The sequence below is a fragment of the Uranotaenia lowii genome, chromosome 3 (assembly GCF_029784155.1).
Source record: "Uranotaenia lowii strain MFRU-FL chromosome 3, ASM2978415v1, whole genome shotgun sequence".
In the NCBI taxonomy this organism is placed as follows: domain Eukaryota; kingdom Metazoa; phylum Arthropoda; class Insecta; order Diptera; family Culicidae; genus Uranotaenia; species Uranotaenia lowii.
Genome location: NC_073693.1, coordinates 244,653,863 through 244,678,922, shown reverse-complemented (window position 1 = coordinate 244,678,922; position 25,060 = coordinate 244,653,863). Strand labels below are relative to the sequence as shown.

Sequence of the window (25,060 nt, the reverse complement as noted above, 5' to 3'; positions counted from 1 at the left end):
AAATTAAAACATTAAAAGTTAAAACAAAAAACATCACACATGAACATTTGAAACGATAGAGAAGAAGAAAAAAATCTGCGCAAAGTGTCGATACTTATTGAATTTTAAATAAATACAACTGTTCATTTTTTACTTTATACCTTTGAAGTTGGCTTTCTTTGCACTAAAAATATCCGAAAGTTTCCAAATATTTTCATACATCTTACTTCTCACTGCTCACTTTTCACATCTCACTTCTCACTTCTAACTTCTTTCTTCACACTTCTCACGTCTCACCTCTCAGGTCTCTCTTCTTACTTTCACTTCATACTTCTCACGTCTCATATGTATCATGCCACATGCCTCAAGCCTGATATTTGATGTTACATGTCTCAAATCTCAAGCCCCAATTTTCAGGCGTCATGGTTCATGTCTAAGAAAGCAGGTCTCTGATATCATGTTTAAAGTCTCATGCTCAGGTCTCATGTCTCATAACTTATTTATCATCTGTGATATGGAAGAGTCAACCATACGAATTTTGATATCAACCTGTAGAGTTTTTTTTTTGTCCATGCACACGAGACCTGTTTCAAGTCTTAGGTATCATGTCTCATGTCTCAGCACGGATAAAAAAACTCTACAGGTTGATATCAAAATTCGTATGGTTGATTCTTCCATATCACAGATTTTTTGTTGAACCCATAATTTTGCTTAATCAACATCGATAACTACGAACACACTATATGGCCCTTATTCTGCGCCGCGCGTGACGTGATGATTGTCACCTCACCTCGGAGTCACCGTGAGATTTGTCACCTTATTCCCGGAGTCGATCCGGGTAAAGTGACAGAGGTTCATTCTAGGTGAGCGACCGAATGAACTCATGTGTCAAATTTGCTCGGTTTGTTTTTATTTCGTTCGCGATTTCAAATGTTAAAATTAAATTTAAAATCAAAATGTACAAATTTCGGAACGCAAACGGTCACTAACGGATTGCAAGGTTTAAGCAAGCAGCTGGAATAACTTTTGGAGCTGCTAATAAAGCGAATCGGACAAAATTTGGTCTTATATGTTTGATTCCTGGAGCGGCTTGGAAAAAAACATCCAACAAAATAGCGGAAATCGACGGCTGCTGCCCCAATAAACTGGTCCTTTGCATACAGATCAACACATGGGATACGACACCTCGACGTCGATAAACAATGGTTCAGTACAGGACTTCGAAGCTGTAACATTAATTTGTTCGAAAACAACATTACCGGGTGAGAGCGAAAAATCCCCCCGCGACGGGAATTGGATAAGATGAAGTGAAGTGCAAAAAAAGTGTTATTTTAAACTCGTTGCATGTAAATAAAGTAGTATAAAATGAAATTATAACCTTTTTCAATTTTATATGTTTCAATTTATTTTCAACTTCTACCTAGTAATTTTTTTTTTGTTGCACAAATGATTGAAAAAATCAAAAATTGAAGTGGTTTTTTTTTGTAATTTCTTTATTTGAAACGGCTCATTCCTTTAGGCTTTAAGGAGCCAAACTCGCTTTGTTTGATTACAATTGTGTGCTTATATCTAGTTCACTTTTTGAAGAAAAGATAGAAGATAGATAGGGAAATGTGAAAATAAAAAGAATTATAGACGAAGATCAATAGCTTTTAGGAAAAGATATATTTCGAACATGTAGTCCAAGTCTATCACAGCCAGCACATCTCTCACTGGAACATAGGGTGGTTTTCCTCGGGCCCTAAGGGAGTCTATAAAATTCGTTCTGGCGACAAGATGGACCTCGCACGACCAAACAATATGCTCGATGTCATGGTAACCTTGGCCACAACCACATAGATTGCTGCCAGCAATATCAAAACGATAGAGTACCGCGTCTAAGGAACAATGATTGGACATGAGACGGGAAAATATACGAATAAAATCCCGACTCAAGTTCAATCTATTAAACCATGGTTTAAGGCTTACCTTTGGGATAATCGAGTGGAACCACCGACCCTGATCATCCTCGTCCCATTTGTGCTGCCAGTTGACAAGAGAGTTTCTTCGAGCCAAATAGTAAAATTCGCTGAAGACGATTTCACGTTGATACGTGTCGCCTTCCATCGCTCCCACCTTTGCCAGAGAGTCTGCCTTCTCATTGCCCACTATCGAGCAATGAGAGGGAACCCAAACAAAGGTGATGGTAAAGCGACGTTTTGATAAAGCACTCAAATTATTTCGTATCTTCTCGAGGAAGTACGGCGAGTGCTTTCCCGGTTTTATCGAATGGATTGCTTCAACAGAGCTCAGACTATCCGTTACAATATAGTAGTGTCCATCTGGCCGTGATGCGATACTGTCCAAAGCCCAGTGAATAGCTGCTAACTCCGCTACATATACAGAGCATGGTGGCTGAAGACTGTGAGAGGCGCTAGATATTTCGTTGAACACTCCAAATCCTGTTGTTTCCTCTATAAGAGATCCATCGGTAAAGTACATTTTATCAGCATCGACGTGTCTATATTTAGCTTCGAAAATTCTTGGAATCAGAAGAGGGCGATGCGAGACCTGGATTCCACGAATTTCCTGCTGCATAGACAAATCAAACTGGACAGAAGAATGATCGTAGTCTGGGCTACAAACACGAGTTGGAGAATACGAAGAAGGGTTTACCGGCATTGACATGAGGACATGGTATATAGACATAAATCTAGTATGAAGATTTTGCTCAAGTAACCTTTCAAAATTCACAATCACCAATGGGTTCATGACCTCACACCTGATGAGGAACCGGAGTGATAGTAAATTGAATCGATCTTTAAGAGGAAGTATTCCTGCCAAAACTTCGAGACTCATGTTATGCGTTGAGGGCATACAGCCCAGAGCGATGCGGAGGCAGCGGTATTGGATACGCTCGAGTTTGATGAGGTGAGATTTGGCAGCTGACTGGAAGCAGAAGCTACCATATTCCATCACTGAGAGAATGGTTGTTCGATACAATTTTAAAAGATCTTCTGGATGGGCTCCCCACCAGGTGCCAGTGATTGATCGGAGAAAATTGATTCTTTGTTGGCATTTTCCTTTCAGATACTCAATATGGGCTCTCCAGGTACATTTGGAATCAAACCAAACCCCAAGATACTTAAAACACCTCGATTGAGTGATCGTTCTGCCTAGGAGTTGAAGCTTAGGTTGAGCAGGACTATGTTTCTTAGAGAAAACAACCATCTCCGTTTTCTGAGGGGAAAACTCAATCCCAAGCCCCAAAGCCCAGGAAGACAATCTGTCTAAAGTATCTTGTAAAGGTCTGTGCAGATGAGACTCAGTAGATCCTGTGACAGACATCACGCCGTCATCTGCAAGTTGTCTTAGAGTGCAGCCTTCAGAGAGACAACTGTCGATATCACTTACGTAAAAGTTGTACAAAAGTGGACTCAAACATGAACCCTGCGGGAGGCCCATGTAAGAGATTCTTCTAACTGCTATATCTCCGTGAGCAAAGTTCAGATGTTTCTCACAAAGCAAGCTGTATAAGATGTTGTTCAATAGAGGAGGCAGACCCCGGGAGTGCAACTTGTCTGATAAAACCTCTATTGAGACTGCATCAAAAGCTCCCTTTATGTCTAGAAACACTGAAGCCATTTGCTCACGTTTTGCGTACGCCATTTGTATCTCTGAAGACAGCAAAGCAAGACAATCGTTTGTCCCTTTGCCCCTTCGAAACCCAAATTGAGTATCTGAAAGGAGACCATTTGTTTCCACCCATTTGTCCAAACGAAACAATATCATTTTCTCCATCAATTTGCGTATACAAGACAACATCGCTATTGGACGGTACGAATTGGGATCAGACGCTGGTTTTCCGGGCTTTTGGATAGCAATGACTCTTACTTGTCTCCACTCTTGCGGAACAATATTGTGCTCCAAGAATTGATTAAATAAATTTAACAAGCGAAATTTGGCGGCGTCCGGAAGGTTTTTCAACAAGTTAAACTTGATTTGATCAATTCCCGGAGCTGAATTGTTGCAAGAGAGGAGGGCAAGTGAGAATTCGATCATCGAAAAGCTGGAATCCAGATTGCACCTGTCTGAGGACACATTCCGGACAATTTTTTGGTTTGGTGTGGAATCGGGGCAGACTTTCCGTGCAAAGTTGAATATCCATCTATGTGAATGTTCCTCACTTTCATTTGTTGAAGATCGATTACGCATGTTTCGTGCTACTTTCCACAAGGTATTCAAGGACGTTTCTCGTGATAAACCCTCCACAAATGTACGCCAATGTGCTAGTTTTTTCCCTTTAATCAATTTTTTGAATTGATTTTCAAGGGACTGATATGCTTGAAAATGATCGAGGGTTCCATGTTTTCTAAAATCTTTGAATGCTTTTGATTTGTCCTTATAAAGCTTGGAACACTGGTTGTCCCACCATGGGTTAGGAGGCCTTCGACGTACAGATGAATCTGGGATGGGTTTCGTTTGAGCACAAACTGCGCTATCATGTATCAAACAAGCTAGAAAGTTATACTCTTCCAAAGGAGGAAGAACATTCATAGAATTGATGGCTGTTGTAATCGTGTCCGCATATTTTTTCCAGTCGATGTGTCTTGTAAGGTCATATGCCATATTTGTTTGATTCGAATTGCTGGCCCCATTGGTGATTGTGATTTTGATTGGTAAGTGGTCACTACCATTGGGATCAGGGATTACCTTCCACTGGCAATCCAATGATAGTGAATTTGAGCAGAATGAGAGGTCAATTGCACTTGGTCTTGCAGGAGGTTTAGGTACTCGTGTTTTTTCACCCGTGTTCAAAATTGTTAAATTGAAACTGTCACAAATGTCATAAATAAGAGTAGAACGACTATCGTCAATTTGTTCTCCCCAGACAGTTCCATGTGAATTGAAGTCACCCAGGATCAACCTTGGCTCAGGAAGTACTGAGCACAGGTCCTCTAGGTGACTTCGATCCACTGCAACTCTATGAGGCCAGTACAAACTGACAACGCATAAGTCCTTACCTCTTATAGTTGTATGACATGCAACAGCTTCAATTCCTCCTGATAAAGGGAGGTGGATTCTAAAAAAGGAGTGGCGCTTATTGATCCCCAAAAGCACCCCTCCATAAGAATCGTTGCGATCCAGACGGATAATGTTAAAATCGTGGAAGGAGATGTTTGATTCGGAAGAAAGCCATGTTTCAGAAAGGGCAAAAATATCGCAACTAGTTTCATGAAGAAGAAATTTGAACGGATCCAGTTTAGGGATAATACTACGACAATTCCACTGTAACACAGTGATATCTCCGACCTCTCGGCTTAAATTAGCCATCGAGAGAGATAAACACTGAAAGAAGGGGCCAAGTTTGCATCAATTGCTTCAAAAATGTCTTTAATACAGGTAACATCAAGGTTACAATGCTCCTGACCGATTCCGTTGCGTTGAAAAACGTGAAAACTCCATTTAAAATGTCGGAAAACTTGAACAGTCCCGATTGAGTAGACGGTTCTGGCAATACTTCATTAGGCTTTGGGGTCTTAGAAGTCTCTGGTACTTGTGGTTTATTCTGGGGTACAAACTTCATGGAGAATCCAGGAGGGAAAAACTTATCTTTTACAGAAGTTGTCGGTTTTTGTGTGGCGTCAATTTGGGAACTAAATGTTGGAACCTTTTTTGGAACTCTCGGGGTCTTAGGAGCAGGTTTTGCTCGCTTCCGAGAGTTAGCAGCAAAAATTACTGGGTGATCTTGATCAGTGGAGTCTGTGTCATCATTGTCCACTGGCAGCACTGAGAAAAGGTTGGAGGACTGAGGTTGGATCGGGGGCGCCGTGCCCTTCAAAATTGCGGCATAAGACCGCTTCGACCGTTCTTTTAAAGAGCGCTTTTGACTATCCCAGCGACTCTTGTATGCCTCGCACGAGGAGATATCATGGGGTGAGCCCCCGCAATAGACACATTTCTGCTCTATTGCTGAGCACGCTCCTGCCCCATGATTCTCCCCGCATTGGGGACTGCTTATTGCAACAGTGTGATGCTGTGTGCCCCAACTTAATGCAATTTTTGCAATCCATGGGTCGAGGCACAAAGAGCCGCACAGGCAGCCTTAAAATTCCGTCAATCAAGACGTAGTGAGGGAGGGCGGTACCCGCAAAGGTCACACGAAACGAATCTGAAGGCGAGTACACTTTAACTCCATTTATGACGTTGGCAGTTCGGAGTTGACGGCAATCCAAGATTTCGACCGAAGTCGAATCAAGGCTCTTGAACTTGCCAACGCCGTTGGATTTCACGTACTCTTCCTTCAGGCTCGTTTCCGTGATTACACCCTCGATCTCTACGTCTCGAGACGGAATGTAAACATGGTACTCTAAATTTATGAAATTGCTGGCAGCAATTTCATTAGCAGCTTTTCGGTTGGCCACTAACACGCGCAACTTGTTTGGTCGAACCTTTGTTATGCTGGTCACGGAGGTCCACCTCGCCAGATCTTTGGTGATCTGTACCACATTTAACTGTTTTCCGTTTTTTTTTGGGCCGGATAAAAACCACCCATGGACCAGTGAAACCTGTGCTCTCCGTGTAGGCTCGGAGACGGGTTGCTCTACTACCAACTGAAGATGATTCCGAGTCATCATCCATCCGAGAATGAGGAGCATCTGAAGGACCAGCAGCAGCCGAATCCTCCAGATGCTCCTCATCCTCGTAGGTAACACTCTCATTATCTCCAGTTGGCGGGTTAAACCCCCCGCCTTCGCTCATATTTTAAAGCGAAGACACAAGTGTCTACCGATTTTAAACTATGAGCAAAGCACTCAATAATCGAAATATAAATATAGAGAAAAAATAGAAAAAGAGAAAGGGAAAAAAGAATAAAAAAGACTTACAATTGTTTTTAAGCACTTCTTTGATGTTCACTTTTTTGAGTGTCCTTTATTTTCGATCAAACACGTGGTCCTTTGTTCGTCTAAGATGGCGATGGCGACGTTGACCGGCAAAAACGACCAAAAACGCTGGATTTTGAGTCCTCTTCCAACCCGGTAGCAGCAATCAAAACCGAATCCGTCCGGATTTCGCCCAAGCGGAACTCCAACCCGGATTTATGGGGCGAACAGGAAGCACCTTCGCATGGATGATGGTAACGATGATGGCCTTGGTGTTTCGAAAACAATTTGCGATTTTCGTCTGCAAATATGTAGCAAAACTCTTCACGTGGAGAAACTGCACCGTTGAACTTCGCAAAAACACCTCGACACTGTAGAGACTTGACAAAAAACATCCGCACTAGCCGCAAAGACTAAGTAGTAATGAAGTGGTTTTTTGTTAAGATTGATTCTTAAACTATCACACTTTAGTGTAATTAAACGTTTAGAGCCTAATTATTCCGTTTTGCATAAATTTTCCTTTAAATTTTTATCCCGTCACCACCTGAAAAGGTACCGACAATTGTCACCTAAAATTGTCACCCGAATACGACGATTCTCACCCACGGTGACTACGAGAATAGGGTAAGAACTCACAAAGTTCATCCGAAGTGACAATCCTCACATAAACCGACTACTGGAATAGAGTGACTTGGGTGACTCTACTATCGTCACGTCACTCGATCGGTTTTATTTTTTAACCGAGAGAACATTATAAATATTTAGAAAATAATTTACTTACGTGGTAAAATTGATTTGGAGATATTTTGGGGGATTTTGTTTTTTCCCATTACTTCGGCCTACCGAGATAAAAGTATGCGCGCTTCAACATATACCTATGTCCCAGCGAATGAATCTGAAACTGAAAACAACTATTAGTAGAACAAATCAACTTTCACAACAAACTGAACTTACATTTTCGCTTTCTGATGTGTGTCCTCCAAAAAATAACTTCCAGGTTCTTGGCTTCATACGACGAAACACGCAATTCTTCAACGACTACTACAGCCTAAAAGCACTTTATTGTGCTCTTGTACGCAGCATTATCGAAATACGGAGTACAAATCTGGGCTCCATACCAGGTTGTACAGGCAAACCGGATCGAAAGAATACAACGATGCTTCCTCAGATACGCTCTGCGCCAGATACCATGGAACGACGCCTTGAACCTCCCGGCCTACGAACAGCGCTGTTTGTTGCTGAGTCTACCGACGCTGCCTGGCATCAAGGCGCATTCTCCTACAACGCCTCTTTGTCTTTGATATTCTACAGAATAATGTGGACTGCCCAGAATTGTTGTCGTTACTTCCGTTTAACGCTCCTGTAAGATCTATTCGGACGCAGGAGTTCCTCAGACTTACTACTAGACGAACCCGATACGGACAAAACAACCCTTTGGATACATGTTGTGCTCGTTTCAATGAAATAGTTAGTAACTTTGATTTTAATATTTCTAAGGCTGTGTTTAAAAGTAGAATAAGATAGTATCTTTTTGTAATGTGTAAACATCTCTGAATGTCTGCAAAGACTTAATAATAAATAAATAAATAAATAAATAATTCAACAGCTGGTAGATTTGGTTATATTTTCCTGGTCTACATTAGGTATAAAATCCGATAGTTATGTCGTAATCGACCGACCTTAACACCAACATTTCATCCTCATCACGTTCACAAATTTCCAACAAGCTTTTCACACCACTCGTTTTCTGAACAACCTTTTTCAAACTGTTCTTTCTTTTCAATTTTAAAACGCTCAACCTCTCTAACTCTTTTCCTCTTCCACTCAAGACTAACTTACACAAAGTCATTAAGATTTTCGGTCCCGGAAGGGCTACTGTCGAGGATTTGGAAACGGGAAAAACATTTGGTCGCAATGTTAGGGTTCTCAGAAAATTCGTATACTCATACTCTTAACAAGGGAAGAATGCCACAGAGTGGTAAATTCCTGGAAAAAACCTAGGTACCTCACAAAAGGAAAATAATAACAAAAAAAAATAAAAATTTAATGTATGTTATTTTGATTTTTTTTGTGATTTTTCAAAACTTTGTAATTTTTTTAAAACTTTGTAATTTTTTGTTATTTTTGTAATTTTAGATATTTTGAAACATTTGAAATTTTTGTAATTTTGTAATTTTTGTAATTTTTGTAATTTTTGTAATTTTTGTAATTTTTGTAATATTTGTAAAATTTGTAATTTTTTTAATTTTTGTAATTTTTGTAATTTTTGTAATTTTTGTAATTTTTGTAATTTTTGTAATTTTTGTATTTTGTCATTTTTGTAGTGTTTGTAATTTCTGTAATTTTTGTAATTTTTTGTTGTCATTTTTGTAGTGTTTGTAATTTCTGTAATTTTTGTCAGTTATGAACTATAGTTCAGGTAAAGGGTATGTTGCGTAGATTTTATTTACCACCTCCACCTGACCTATACCACAAACTTCATTTAAGACAATAAACTCAGCAATGATGCAATTATAATTTAATAAATAAAACTATTATAAAATGTTCATTAGAAAATTGAGTTCTTCTAGTCTTTTTCTTTTTTATGTGTTATTTTTTTCTCTGTGTAAATTGAAACGAAAGTAACATTTCTCATGTACCCCTCGTTCCAAGTTTTTTTTTCAAATTTGAATAATTTCTTGTTAGCGTGTAAAATGGCGAGACGGACCGTTTTGTACTTGTCAAAATTCCAATTGGAAAACAAAAAAAACGAAGCATTTGCAAGTGAATACATTCCTGTGGAAGAAAGTTATGTTTTTCTCTTGATATTTCGATTAAAGCAAGTTTGTTTTAAATAGTGTAGATTTTTCGACTTTTTCGACCTTATCCGTGGACGATACCCCAGTGGAAAAATGGGTAAGTTTTGCATTTGTTCCAAAATCAACCATTTCTACGCTGCCTCTGTTTGTGATGAGAGCTAAATTCGGAAAATCATTTCCCGTGATTCGCTTCGCAGTAAAGGAATATGAACCTAATATCAATATTAAGTTTTCTAGATAAGTGCCTCTTAAATAAGCTTTTTATTGATTTTATAATAAATCGGTTAACTATACGAAAGATATTAACTGATTTTTAGCTATACAAAACATATTGGCTTATTTCCTGGCCCAGACGGAACAGGAAGAAAGGCGTATTTTATGCTGATATGTTACTCATCAAGAGCATTAACAAGGAACTTTTCTCTTGTTACTCTCTCTTTGGAACGATAAGCGCTATCAAATTTGGCTCCGGCTTAAATTTTAATCGACGCTAACAAAAATTCAAAATTTAATTTTGACAGTGATTTCGAATTTGAAAACAATCAAACCATGACTCAATTTAATCAAAGTGAGAAATTTTAAGTTCGCCTTTAAAAAAAGTTCAATTTATCCAGAACCTTTTCTTTCTTCGTTGCAGCGAACGATTCTGCCAAACTTGAGAATCATCTTAAGCTGTTGAAGGAAGAGTACACCAAACTGCAGAAGAATTATGCCGAGCTGGAACGAAAATATAGCAAGGCGGCCGCCTCCAGTGACGATCACGAGCTGGGAGAATTCAGCAGCTTTGTATCTCGATTAGTGATGACCGTGGCCACCCTGTACGGTCGTAAAACCTACTCGGACATCACAGTTAGGTTGAAAGATAAAACCATGCCTGCTCATAAGTTTGTTCTGAATGCTCGTAGCGAAGAGTGGCGCGAAGAGGTCATCGCGGATCAAAGCGAACTTGGTAAGACTGACAATCTAAAAATTATTAAATTTATCTTAACAAACTATGAAACTTTCAATTTGGTTTTAGATTGGTCCGATCTGGATGCCGATGTCGGCTATGCGCTCCTCCGCTGGATTTACACCGACGTCGTTGATCTGCAGCATGATTCACTTGCATTGGATCTGCTGAAAACGTCGCATCGATTCAAACTGCCTGGCCTAATGGGCCTCTGTGAGCGAGCATTGGTTTCCTCTGTATCCGTACGATCATGTGTACGATTTTACTGTGTGGCCGAAGAAGTCGGTGCCTCCAATCTGCTCGAGTATTGCTCCGGGCTGATATCGACCCACTGGGAAGATCTGACACCGCAAGATTTCGAACACATGTCCGGTCCACTGCTGTACAAAATGTTGAAAAGCAAAACCAAACATCCGCTGCATGCGGCTGTCCGGTTGCTCCGAGAGGATGTCGTTTTTCTGTGCCTTGTCGAGAACGACGGTTCGGTAAGTCCTGTTTTTCATTATTTCTGCTAATGAATTTATGGATCGATCCTTCGAAGATCGATCTTTTAAAACGTTTTTCACTATGGGACCCGTGACGGATGTATTTACCGGGGGACCCCATCACATAAAAAACGGATGACGCTCTCTTATTCAAGTTAGACGCTCAGTTTCGCCACGCGTTTTAAATCTTATAGTTCTCTTTCTTTACTTTCCTGCTTCTACAATTTATTTGAGCCCGGAAAATAAAACTACCAAAACGCGCTTGGCGAAGAACGTGTTAAACTCAGATTTTCGATTTTGCGAATTGATTATTCGTCCTGTAGAAAAAAAAAATAGAACGCATTATTTTCGATTTAATCCTTCGATCTTTTCTCTCGTTAAGTCGGAGATATAAATATCTTATTTTGAGCACCGATTTGAATTCCATCAGTGCCATATATTTGGCATCTTGTCTGAATCGAACCTCTGAATGAATTATAATTTTTTTGTCTGCAGATATGAATGTATTGAGTACATTAGAGCGTTTGGAAACTTTTGAATAATGAGGGACTCAGGATGGTTTGGAAAAGGGTCTTTATTCTACGAAATGTGGTTTGTAACTGAAGTAAAGTGAAAAGTTTTCACTAACAACTAACGGTTGTTTATAATCTTGATTCCTTCGATTTCACCACCTCTCAATCCGTTAGTGCAGTTCTCGAAAACCGGTTACTTCCACAGCTTTGTTGAACAAATCGACTAATTGTATAATTGGGCCTAATGGCCGAGATTCGGCTGGATCCGTCCCATTTATCTCACCGGAATGCAGATGACCGGTCGCACACACAGCATGGTATACATAATGCTACCAAACAGCTCTGTATACGGTTCCTTTGTTGACGAACCTTCACGACTCAGTTGGAGTGTTTTCAAGGGGATTTTGATGTCCATTTGGTGGAAGACAAGCCTGTAGCGATACAAGCCAATCGCAAAAACCGTTCGAATCGTCGTGAGCTTGACCACCTGTGCCCATGTCTTCTCGAAGTCCACTCCAGGGGGTTGCAGGTACCCTATAATCATGAGGCGTTCCTTGTGTCGTACTGCTTGGCCGTTTTCGTTCCCTTTCATTCGGAAGACCCACTTTGTCCTCAGTGGTTTCATATCCGGTGCACAAGCTTCGAACCTCCACACACGGTTGGCTTCAGGATTTCAGTTCTTCTTCCACAGCACGTAGCCTTTTCTCACGGTCGTTTCTGGTAATGACATCTTTGATGGTTTTAGGAACGTCTGTAATGTGCCAGCCGACAGAATTTGCGCTAAACCCAGTAAAGAAGTCCACAAATTTACCGGGGAGCTTGCGCTCCCGTTCGCTGAACTTCAGCAACACTTGGCCTACGGCCTCGAGCTGTTTTAATTGCGAAGGGAACGCTCGGGTATCGTCAGTCAATCTTCGTCGTTCAGTTCAAGGAAATCATCTGACTCTTCCTTTTAATCAATCGCCGTCGCAACATGGTCGTTTTCAGCAACCAGGGCTTCATCTCCTTCAGGGACCTGGATTTCAATATCCCCCTCTTGCTCGTGAGGGAATACCACCGTCAGCGGCTTGACTTTCTCACCTTCGGTAGACTTCACGAACGTAAGGTTGTTTTTGTCGAATTTCACGTCATGAGCAATAACGATTTCTTTTGAACTCCGGTCTCACAACCGGAAACCATTCGGCGCGTAACCAGCCATGACGGCATCTCGGCTTCTGGCATCTAGCTTGTTCAACTGCTGACTCGGAACTCACGCAATGGCTTTGCACCCAGCACCAGTGACCAGGTCATGTTTCACTATTGCCTGCATTATTTGTTGACCCAAGTGGCCGAAACGTTGAATCTACAACAGCTCTTCTTCACAGTTGAACAGATTTGCAGTTGGTACTCCGACTCTGATTTTTAATTCATATATACCGCCACAGCCGTGCTGATATGTCCCTCTTTCTTGAGATATGCCACTTTTCCGGAAAACCGACATCATGGATGAGAAACTTCTTGTTGCCCTCGCCGTTGATCTCTCCAGCCACACGAGCGACAATCGATTCTCCATCCTTCGCCACGTTGATTGTGATTGGTTGAGTCAAGTTTAGGATCTTCAAGAAAACATTCTTTTTTTTTTTTTTTTTGTAATTTCTTTATTTGAAACGGCTCATACCTTTAGGCTTTAAGGAGCCAAACTCGTTTTGTTTGATTACAATTGTGTACTTAGATCTAGTTCACTTTTTTTTTTGAAGAAAAAGAAAGATAGAAAGGGAAATATGAAAATAAAGAGAATTATAGTCGAAGATCGATAGCTTTTAGGAAAAGGTATATCTCGAACATATAGTCCAAGTCCATCATACCTAATACATCCCTCACTGGAACGTCGGGTGGTTTTCCTCGGGCCCGAAGGGAATCTATAAAGTTCGCTCTGGCGAATAGGTGGTCCTCACACGACCAAACAATATGCTCGATGTCATGGTAACCTAGACCACATCCGCATAAATTGCTGCCAGCAATATTTAAACGATAGAGTACCGCATTCATGGAATAATGATTGGACATGAGACGGGAAAATATACGAATAAAATCCCGAGTCAGGTTCAATCTATTAAACCAGGGTTTAAGGCTTACCTTTGGGATAATCGAGTGGAACCACCGACCCAACTCATCCTCGTCCCATCTACGCTGCCAGTTGACAAGAGAGTTTCTTCGAGCCAAGAAGTAAAATTCGTTGAATACGATTTCACGCTGGTAAATGTTGCCTTCCATCGCACCCACTTTTGCAAGGGAATCTGCCCTCTCATTGCCTGCTATAGAGCAATGTGAGGGGACCCAGATAAAGGTGATAGAAAAGCAACGTCTTGATAAAGTGGTCAATATATCTCGTATCATTTCGAGGAAGTACGGCGTGAATTTTCCTGGTTTTATAGAGCGGATTGCTTCAACAGAGCTGAGACTATCAGTTATAATATAGTAGTGTTCAATAGGTCGTGTGGCGATACTATTCAAAGCCCAGTGAATAGCTGCTAACTCTGCAACATATACAGAGCATGGTGACTGGAGACTGTGAGATGCGCTGGATATTTCGTTGAACACTCCAAATCCTGTTGTTTCCTCTATAAGTGATCCATCGGTAAAGTACATTTTATCAGCATCGACGTGTCTATATTTAGCTTCGAAAATTCTTGGAATCAGAAGAGGACGATGCGGATCCGGGATTCCACGAATTTCCTGCTGCATAGACAAATCAAACTGGACAGAAGAATGATCGTAGTCTGGGCTACAAACACGAGTTGGAGAATACGAAGAAGGGTTTACCTGCATTGACATGAGGATATGGTATATAGACATAAATCTGGTTTGAACATTTTGCTCAAGTAACCTTTCGAAATTTACAATCACCAATGGGTTCATGACCTCACACCTGATGAGGAACCGAAGTGATAGTAAATTGAATCGATCTTTCAAAGGGAGTATTCCTGCCAAAACTTCAAGACTCATGTTGTGTGTTGAGGGCATACAGCCCAAAGCGATACGGAGACAACGGTATTGGATACGCTCTAGTTTGATGAGGTGAGTTTTGGCAGCTGACTGGAAACAGAAGCTACCATATTCCATAACGGATAGAATAGTTGTTCGATACAATTTGATAAGATCTTCTGGATGGGCTCCCCACCAGGTGCCAGTAATTGATCGGAGAAAATTGATTCTTTGTTGGCATTTTCCTTTCAGATACTCAATGTGGGCTCTCCAGGTACACTTGGAATCAAACCAAACCCCAAGATACTTGAAACTCCTCGATTGAGTGATCGTTCTGCCTAGGAGTTGAAGCTTAGGTTGAGCAGGTCTACGTTTCTTAGAGAAAACAACCATTTCCGTTTTCTGAGGGGAAAACTCAATCCCAAGCCCCAAAGCCCAGGAAGACAATCTGTCTAAAGTATCTTGTAAAGGCCTGTGCAGATGAGACTCAGTAGATCCTGTGACAGACACTACTCCGTCATCTGCAAGTTGTCTTAGAGTGCAGCCTTCAGAGAGACAGCTGTCGATGTCACTCACATAAAAGTTGTACAAAAGTGGACTCAAACATGAACCCTGTGGGAGGCCCATGTAAGATGTTCTTCTAACTGCAAAATCTCCGTGAGCAAAGTTCAAATGTTTCTCACAAAGTAAGCTGTATAAGATGTTGTTCAATAGAGGAGGCAGACCCCGGGAGTGCAACTTGTCTGACAAAACCTCTATTGAGACTGCATCAAAAGCTCCCTTTATGTCTAGAAACACTGAAGCCATTTGCTCACGTTTTGCGTACGCCATTTGTATCTCTGAAGATAGCAAAGCAAGACAATCGTTTGTCCCTTTGCCCCTTCGAAACCCAAATTGAGTATCTGAAAGGAGACCATTTGTTTCCACCCATTTGTCCAAACGAAACAATATCATTTTCTCCATCAATTTGCGTATACAAGACAACATCGCTATTGGACGGTACGAATTGGGATCAGACGCTGGTTTTCCGGGCTTTTGGATAGCAATGACTCTCACTTGTCTCCAATCCTGGGGAACAATGTTGTGCTCCAAGAATTGATTAAATAAATTTAACAAGCGAAATTTGGCAGCATCCGGAAGGTTTTTCAACAAGTTAAATTTAATATTATCAATTCCCGGAGCTGAATTGTTGCAAGAAAGGAGAGAAAGTGAAAATTCGACCATCGAAAAGCTGGAATCCAGACCACATCTTTCTGGAGGCACGTTCCGGATTATTTTTTGCACAGGTGTAGAATCTGGACAGACTTTTCGTGCGAAGTTAAATATCCATCTTTGTGAATATTCCTCACTTTCATTCGTAGATGAACGATTACGCATGCTTCGTGCGACTTTCCATAAGGTACTCAAGGATGTTTCCCGTGATAAACCACCCACAAAATTCCTCCAATACGCTTTCTTTTTCCCTTTGATCAGTTTTTTGAACTGATTTTCAAGGGAAACATATGCATCAAAAAGGACGAGGGTTCCATGTTTTCGAAAATCTTTGAATGCTTTTGACTTGTCCTTATAAAGCTTGGAACACTGCTGGTCCCACCACGGGTTTGGGGGCCTTCGAGGAACTGATGAATGTGGGATGGGTTTTGTTTGTGCGCAAAGGGCACTTTCATGTATCAGACGAGAAAGAAAGTGGTACTCTTCTAAAGGAGGTAAAATATTCAAAGAATCGATGGCTGTTGTTATTTCGTCCGAATATTTTTTCCAGTCGATGTGTCTTGTAAGGTCATATTCCATATTTGTTGAATTCGAATTGCTGGCCCCATTGGTGATTGTAATTTTGATTGGCAAGTGATCACTACCATTGGGATCAGGGATTACCTTCCACTGGCAATCCAATGATAGTGAATTTGAGCAGAGGGAGAGGTCAATTGCACTTGGTCTTGCAGGAGGTTTAGGTACTCGTGTTTTTTCACCCGTGTTCAAAATTGTTAAATTGAAACTGTCACAGATGTCATAGATAAGAGTAGAACGACAATCGTCAATTTGTTCTCCCCAGACAGTTCCATGCGAATTGAAATCACCCAGGATCAACCTTGGTTCAGGCAAAACTGAACACAGGTCCTCTAGGTGACTTTGATTCACTGCTACTCTCTGAGGCCAGTACAAACTGACAACGCATAAGTCCCTACCTCTTATAGTTGTATGACATGCAACAGCTTCAATTCCTCCTGATAAAGGGAGGTCGATTCTATAGAAGGAATGGCGCTTGCTGATCCCCAAAAGCACCCCTCCATAAGAATCGTCGCGGTCTAGACGTATGACATTAAAATCGTGGAATGAGATGTTAGATTGAGAAGAAAGCCAAGTTTCGGACAACGCAAAAATATCGCAACTAGTTTCATGAAGAAGAAATTTGAACGGATCCAGTTTAGGGATAATACTACGACAATTCCACTGTAGAACAGTGATATCTCTGACCTCTCGGCGTAAATTAGCCATCGAGAGAGACAAACACTGAAAGGAGGGGCCAAGTTTGCATCAATTGCTTCAAAAATGTCTTTACTACAGGAAGCATTGTTGTAACAATGCCTCTGATGGATTCCGCTACATTAAAACACGTAAAAATTCCATTTAGAATATCGGACAGTTTAAAAAGCCCAGATTGGGTGGATGATTCTGGCGAAAGTTCTTTGGTGTTGTGGTTTTGCAAGGTTCCAGCCGATGTTGATTTGTTCTGTGGAGATTCTTTACCGCGGAAACCAGGAGGAACTTGATGTTCTTTGTTAACAACAGTCGGTTTTTTCTCAATCCTGTTTGGAGAGATAACAGCCGGAATTTTTGATGGTACTTTGGGAGAAAGCGCTTTAGTACGCTTTCGAGAGCATCCTACAGAGAGTTGTAATGGTTGTACTTCATCAGCCGTATCTGTGTCATCATTATCAACTGGCAGCACAGAAAAAATGTTACCAGATTGAGATTGGGCCGGTGGAGAGGCGCTCTTCAGTATGGCGGCATAAGAACGTTTAGAACGCTCTTTTAAAGAGCGCCTCTGTTTATCCCAGCTTGCCTGAAATGCCTCGCAAGAGGAGATATCATGAGGTGAGCCCCCGCAATAGATACATTTCTGTTCTACTGCTGAGCATGCTCCTTCCTCATGATTCTCCCCACAATGCAAGCATCGCTTCTTGTTGGAGCAATGCGAAGCAGTATGCCCCAACTTGATGCAATTCTTGCATTGCATTGGGCGAGGCACATAAAGGCGTACTGGAAGCCTTAAAATTCCATCAATCAAGATGTAATGAGGGAGGGCTGTTCCCGCGAATGTTACCCGAATCGAGGCTGAAGGCTTATACTTTGTAACGCCATCAACGACGAAGGCAGTCATGAGTTGGCGACAATCCAAGATTTCGACCGAAGTCGAATCAAGGCTCTTAAACTTGCCAACGCCGTGAGCCTTAACGTATTCAGCCTCCAGACTCGATTCGGTGATCACACCTTCGATCTCTACATCTCGAGACGGAATATAGAGCTGATACTCCAAATTAAAAAAATTGCTTGCAAGAATACCGTTTGCGGCCTTCCGGTCGCCCACAACAACGCGCATTTTGTTTGGCCTTACTTTAGTCACACTGGTAACGGAGGGCCACCTAGCCAGATCTTTAGTGATCTGCACTACATTTAGAGGTTTTCCGTTAGTTTTGGGCCGGATAAAAACCACCCACGGCCCAGAAGAGGATGAATTATTCGGATAAACTCGGAGTCGGGTTGTCTTTTTCGCAGCTGCAGATGGCGTAGAAAGTTCAACTGACGGAGAAAGATGACCATCTGAAGAACCAGCCACAGCTGAATCCTCCAGATGCTCCTCATCTTCGTAGACGATCTTCTCACCATCTACATCAGGCGGGTCCGACCCCCCGCCTTCGCTCATATTTTATAAAAATAAAAGCGAAGCACGGAATGTCAAAATAACTATAGGGAAAATAGAACAAGATATAGGGAAAAAGAAATAAGAATTACAAACTTGATTTTTCGATTAATTTGGCTCCTTTGGTGATTGATCCAACCACGTGGTCCTTCCTCGATCGAAGATGGCTGCCACGCCTCCACTCGGTTTCGGGCGAGCACGACCCGTTTGATGATGACAATGATGATGATGACAATGGTTCGCCAAACAATGGCGGCGGCCCTCTTGGTGACCTATTGTTTTTTTCCGATTGCCTTTGCTAGCCACAAAATTAGCACTCACTAGCAACAGTCTTTAATTGAACTCCCGATTAGCTGGGGAAAGTCAATTTCATCTGCCTCTGGCAGGAAACACGGCACAAAACACCCTTTAACCGTCCGAACGGCACTAACTCCCGGATATAGTGGACGAAGTCTCACTCACTTGTTCGCGATTGAAAACATTCTTTGTATTCACTAAATGATTGCTTGACCCCGAATCGAGCTAGAAGATCAACTTGCCACCATCACGCCCGATACCTCCTCGATTGGCCACGAAACTCACTGCATTTTTCCAGCTGGCTGAAATAGATTCATCTGCAGACGTCTGACGGCGATCCTTTTTGAGGTGACCTCGCTTTGTGGCACTTGATCTGGAACTTGAAAAGATTTCTGGTCTTCTTACCCAAAAAAGCAGCTAGTTTCAGTTCTCCGTGGCTTGCACTTCGTTCCATTCGCTTCATATCTTCGGTTAGTAGGCTTTGCTTGACAACGGAATGTTTTCCAGCGCCATTACCAGGAGATCAAATGAATCTGACAACTTTTAGATCAATTGCTTCCAGATGAGATGCTGCGTACCGATAGACTTTGTCTCGAATGTTACCTCCACAGCCAACCACATCTCCTTTGCCGTAGATTTCTCCCGGAACACTTCCAGGCATTCATTGGCCAGGAAACCGACAATTAAAGCCTTTGCCTGCTTTCCGTCTCTTCAAACTGGTTCCGCTCGATAGCCGCCATAGCAGATGCATTCTCCGCCGACCGAATTCAGGTACATTTTAACCCGGAAACTCCAGTGTTGAAAGTCCGATCCACCTTGGAACTGCGGAATTCCGCAAACAGTAATAGCTGGGGATCCCATAACCTCTTGAATAATGAGGGACTCAGGATGGTTGAAGAAGGGTCTTTATTCTACGAAATGTGGATGGTAATTGAACTAAAGTGAAAAGATTTCACTAACAACTAACGATTGTTTATAATCTTGATTGCTTAGATTTCAATTTATTTTTCTTATTTCAAAGATGGAAGCATAATACAACTTTGAAGTTTGCCTCCGCCGACCGTGGTCTAGAAGATAGCGTTAAAGTCTTCCAAGCCAGAGGTCATGAGATCGAATCCCGGTCACGGCATACATAGTACACTTTCTATAGGTCGGTGGTTTTAGCATTTGTAAGATGCTAACCATCTTATCTTTGAAAGACCTGAGGTTTCACTGAGCTCCTATATGTGTGTGATCGTTTATTTAAATTTCTTATCCTTTTTTGCTATTTTTCTTAATATAGAGGAATTCCCTCTTGTTAAAAATTGAAAAGATCGATTTATCAGAGACTTCCATATCCGATTTTTGAGATGGATAGTTTTGTATTCTTCTGTAAGTGAAACAAGACAATTACGTCTAATGGTATTTATTTCAACTCGTTTCTTTCGTGGTCAGAATTCGACTAATGGAAATTTTCTAGTTTGTTACTGCATAGCCATGACAGCAAGTCATGGCTATCTCGACAATTCCTTGATAAATAGATCATCTGAATCGATCTTTTCCTGATTTACTATTTATTTATTTTTATAATAATCTACCCAGAAAACTTATGACAGTGACGAACAGAAGGAGTCTCAAGTGACTCCCTAATGGTACGCCGCTGTTGATTTTTTCTCCAGCGGTACCAGTAGATTTCCGCTTGATGCCTCTGTATCGCTGAACCGTCGCGGTTTTTAGCCTTTTGCTTATAATTCGATTTCTTAACGATTTTTAGCTTGAAGTTTACGAATAAAAGGTGATATGGTCAAAATTTGATCAATATTAACTTGACGTATTTCTTTCAATTTTGCATTAAAAAACCTGAACACTCCTCATTTTGAAGGTGTGTGTGTGTAGAATGTTGCTCCTATTTTGATTTCGGAATTCACTCTTCAGTTGTCAAAATGCCGTCCTAGGAAGAAGAGCAGCGTATCAAAATTTTGCTCGCCCATCGCGAAAATCCGAGCTACTCGTACGCAAAGCTGGCAAAATCGCTAAAAGTTGCCAAATCAACCGTTACAAATGTAATTGAGTGTTTGGGGAGCGTTTGTCGACAGCCAGAAAGTCTGGATCGGGGGGAAATCGAAAACCGGAAGCCGCTGAGACGACAAAGAGAGTTGCCGTTAGTTTCAAGCGAAACCCTAACCTCTCTCTCCGAGATGCCGCAAATAAGCTGGATGTATCGTCTACAACCGTGCATCGAGCCAAAAAACGAGCCGGACTATCGACTTACAAGAAGGTAGTGACTCCAAAACGCGATGATAAACATAATGTGACGGCTAAAGCGCGATCCCGGAGGCTGCACACGACGATGCTGACGAAGTTTGACTGCGTGGTAATGGACGATAAAACCTACGTCAAAGCCGACTACAAGCAGCTTCCGGGACAGGAGTTTTATACGGCAAAAGGAATGGGAAAGGTAGCAGATATTTTCAAGCACATGAAACTGTCAAAGTTCGCGAAGAAATATCTGGTTTGGCAAGCCATCTGTACCTGTGGCTTGAAAAGCAGCATTTTCATAGCTTCCGGAACTGTCAACCAAGAAATTTACGTGAAAGAGTGTTTGAATAAACGTCTGCTGCCTTTCCTGAAGAAACACGGTTGTTCCGTACTGTTTTGGCCGGATTTGGCATCTTGCCATTACGGTAAAAAGGCCATGGAGTGGTACGCCGCCAACAACGTGCAGGTGGTTCCCAAGGACAGAGCTCCGCCCAATTGAGAAATACTAGGCTATCGTCAAGCGGAACCTAAAGAAGACCAAAAAAACTGCTAAGGACGAGCAGCAGTTCAAGGCAAACCAGCTTTCTGCGGCGAAGAAGGTGGACAAGGCGGCTGTACAAAATCTGATGGCAGGGGTTAAGCGTAAGGCCCGGCAATTCGGATTTGGAAAAGCGGAAGCCTAACTGAATATTTTTCCTAAATTTTAAACTAATTAAACTTGAAAAAGAAATTTAATTGGATTTCTTAAATATACGATTTCACCGATTTACACGCGTTTTCCCTTGACAAAATTTTGACCGTATCACCCTTTATCTACGGAAACGTGCTTTTTTACCATCTTATCGGATTCAATTTCGCCCTAAAAAGTATAAACAAATAATAAAACCTTTATAAAAAGAACAATTCATCTGAATATTTTGAGTTGATATTCCTTATGAGAAAAAAGATACAAGGATTTGAATATTTTGATAACCGGTGCGTACTTTATTTTGTCGCGTACTGTATATCAGGATTTCGGAAAAATTTTCATACGTAACTTTGTTTCAAATCAAGAGTTTAATACACTTTACATCGGTTATGTTCATATTTATTACGTACAAATATCACATTATTTGATAAAAGAAATAACATGTTAACAAAATAACAGAGAATTACTATACTTCTAAACTTGTATCTAAATGTATGTCAAACATTCAGTCATTGTATGGGTTTCACATTCGCCCTCTCAATAGGCAGGAACAAATCTCCCCCCTTTTTCGATTGAACCCGTTCGATTCTGGTGTCTACTGTCTATTAGTAGGTATGTGGGAGGTCATTCGATTTACTTCGGCAGCAAAATAAAATGCCATCCTTCCGTTAGGCACCATGTGTTTTATCCGTTTTCGATCCTTCTAGACCTTGATCAGTACTCGATATTTCGGATGTACTTCATCACATTGAACACGAATATGACGGCCATCGCGTCCGTATGGTAGCTGTTCTCGACTTTGGGCGCCGAATTACAGAGAGACCCCCGGCAAAAGCAGTACGTCGAATCATCGATCGTTTGACAACCCTCCTGGTAGGGTTCCTCGATGTTGTGCTCCTTGGTCCAGTTGCCGTTCTTGTAGATCTGGGTGGGGAAAAAGAGAGAAATAAAATGTTAAAAGACGCTCCTTAAACTGTATGTCACTTTCACGGGTTCGTCGCGTGATTCAGGTGTATCACCAACGGCGTGTCACGCGAAGGAGATAAAGATAGGAAGCAGGCTATCAATCAATTAATTCAACGGAAAAATATTCCTCCCATACCTGTTCGGTATTTTTCTGCTGGGCGCAGCTCCGGCTGATGGTTTCCTGTTCCGCCTTCAGCAGTTGCAGTTTGAATATTCGCTTCATGCACATCGTGGACCAGGGACAATCGACGGTGAAGTGGTCGGAATGGTTGAATTTCGAACAGAGCTGAGTTTTGGTGTTGTTCGAGTAACGATTCGGTGGGGCCACCGTACAGTAATAGCATTTTATGCCGAGAACGATGTTGATTTCTGTAAATAAGAAACGGGACGAATCAAATTTTATTATGTTATCATAATTCGGGAGATTCGCTATTGAAACCTTAAGCATCTATTCTATTTTTTGAAAATTTTGTAAGTCTACGACCATGACCATTTTTTTATCTAATTCTCTTAACGAAATTATGTTTTGAATTGATCTTAATATATGCAGCGGCTTTAGAAAAAGGGTTTCGATAAGCCTACACGAGTTATTGAAAAAAAGTCACTCATGTGATACATTTCCGATTAATTTTAACAGTCCTAGTGGACTGTTATTCCTTCAGAATACAAAATATTATTGAATCAGATGTTGGGAAACGAGAATATTTAAATCAATTTAAATATCATTTATCTAAAGATTTTGATATACAAATTTTGATATACAAAGAAATTAACAGTACTAGAAACAAAAGATAAAAAAAGTTTAATTCGTTTGCCTAATTTTTGGTCAATGATTATGACCAGGGGTTCTCGTTTAGTCATAAATCTTATTTGCATACAAATGCTTACATATGATAGGTATTTGGAATGCAATATTGGGCTTTGGGAAACAAATCAATAAATTTATATACAATATTTATTAAATTACCATGCAAGCAGATAAACGTACGATTGGAAGTACCTGTATCATAATCATGAATAAGTAAATGAATTATATCAAAATATACTTGACAATTACTTTGATTTATCGGCCTAGCGGTGAAAAGTCCCTACTAAAAAGGACATCACTTTTCACCGCTAGGCCGATAAATCAAAGTAACAAACAAAAATTACGGTGGTTAATCCTTCATAAAAATACTTGACAATTTTCATCAGAAACGAAAAAAGTGGAGCTATAAATAAAAATCGTTTATTTGAAATTCATGTCAATCGTTTCGATTTTGGTACAGTGAAGATTTGTCTAAATACTCTTTCAAAAATATGCATCTTCGATGAAAATGGGCTGAATCGATATACCCATAGTGAAGAATCATGTATATTACAGAATTTTTTTTTCGAATTTATAGAAGCAGTAATTTTTTACCATAACTTTGCAAAAAAAAAATATTTTTTGATGAATGGCGGTGGTTCCGCGCACCCATGGTAAATTATTCTACTCTTAGAAAAAACTATGCTTTAAAACCTACATTATCAGATATAATTTGGGCAGTGGTCGCAACCTTTTAAGTCAGAAGAGCCGAAATCTACAATTTTTCAAAACTTCAATGTTCGAAAGAGCCACATTTGTTGGTTGCAATGAAATGTCTTTGTAAAACTTCTAAATTTTTCAATCCCCAATTTCGATGAAAAAGCCTAAATAACACAAGGTTTTCATGCTTGGTCTCCAGCAGCTCTAGTTTTTGAAAACCAAGAGTTGATTCAAAGATAACTTCAAAAATTAATTTAATTTTTTTCTGCAATACTGTAAAATTTTATTTTGTTTTCAAACTGAAGCTTCAAAATAAAAAAAATCAGCATGCTCTAAAATCTCAATTGACTTTTCTTTCAGTTCTTTACCCCCATTCAGTTTAAAATGAGAATTTAATGAAATTTATTTTGTAACAAATTATTATATTTTTTTATATTTATAAGCATAAATCATAACTTACTGTGGTCATCCACATGATTACTAAAAAATTAGAATCTTCAATATAAGAGACTCAGAAATGTTTTGTGAAACCAAAATATTTAGGAATATATATTTTGAGAAAAAGTTGTGGATGAGTTCCTTCAATAAAGTACATATTTCAATACTGTTTTGTGTTTTGTTTGAGTAAACTCATATGAAGCTTGCAGTTTTCTTTCGTAAAATTTGGGAAACTTAATTAAAAAACCAAAAAAATATTTGTATATACCTTTTTTGCCTATGAACTTAAATTTTCAACTTTTGTTTTTTGATTCAAAAATTCTTCACATTTCAATTGCTACAAAAAAGTTTTTGAATTTTCAGAAGAGTATTTATATAGCCCCACAAAAGACACCAAAGAGTCTTAAGAGAGTCTTGAAAGAGTCTTAATTTATGTCTCTAAGTAGTTTTAAGC

General features: G+C 40.4%; 2 protein-coding genes across 2 annotated transcripts in view; one reads left to right on the top strand and one right to left on the bottom strand.

The window, feature by feature from the left end:
• The first annotated feature begins 9,582 nt into the window (after positions 1-9,582).
• LOC129752972 (rabankyrin-5) overlaps positions 9,583-25,060 on the top strand; it is a 60,138-nt gene continuing 44,660 nt past the window's right edge. The window contains exons 1-3 of the mRNA XM_055748762.1: positions 9,583-9,737; positions 10,278-10,589; positions 10,659-11,074. Coding sequence (XP_055604737.1) covers positions 9,734-9,737; positions 10,278-10,589; positions 10,659-11,074 — 732 coding nt within the window. The 5' untranslated portion in view covers positions 9,583-9,733. The remainder of the gene's footprint in view (positions 9,738-10,277; positions 10,590-10,658; positions 11,075-25,060) is intronic.
• The window catches only part of LOC129752973 (uncharacterized), a 40,359-nt gene continuing 37,377 nt past the window's right edge, over positions 22,079-25,060 (bottom strand). Inside the window, exons 2-3 of the mRNA XM_055748763.1 lie at positions 22,798-23,030; positions 22,079-22,619 (exon numbers count right to left, since the gene is read on the bottom strand). Of these exons, the coding sequence (XP_055604738.1) occupies positions 22,410-22,619; positions 22,798-23,030 (443 nt within the window). The 3' untranslated portion in view covers positions 22,079-22,409. The remainder of the gene's footprint in view (positions 22,620-22,797; positions 23,031-25,060) is intronic.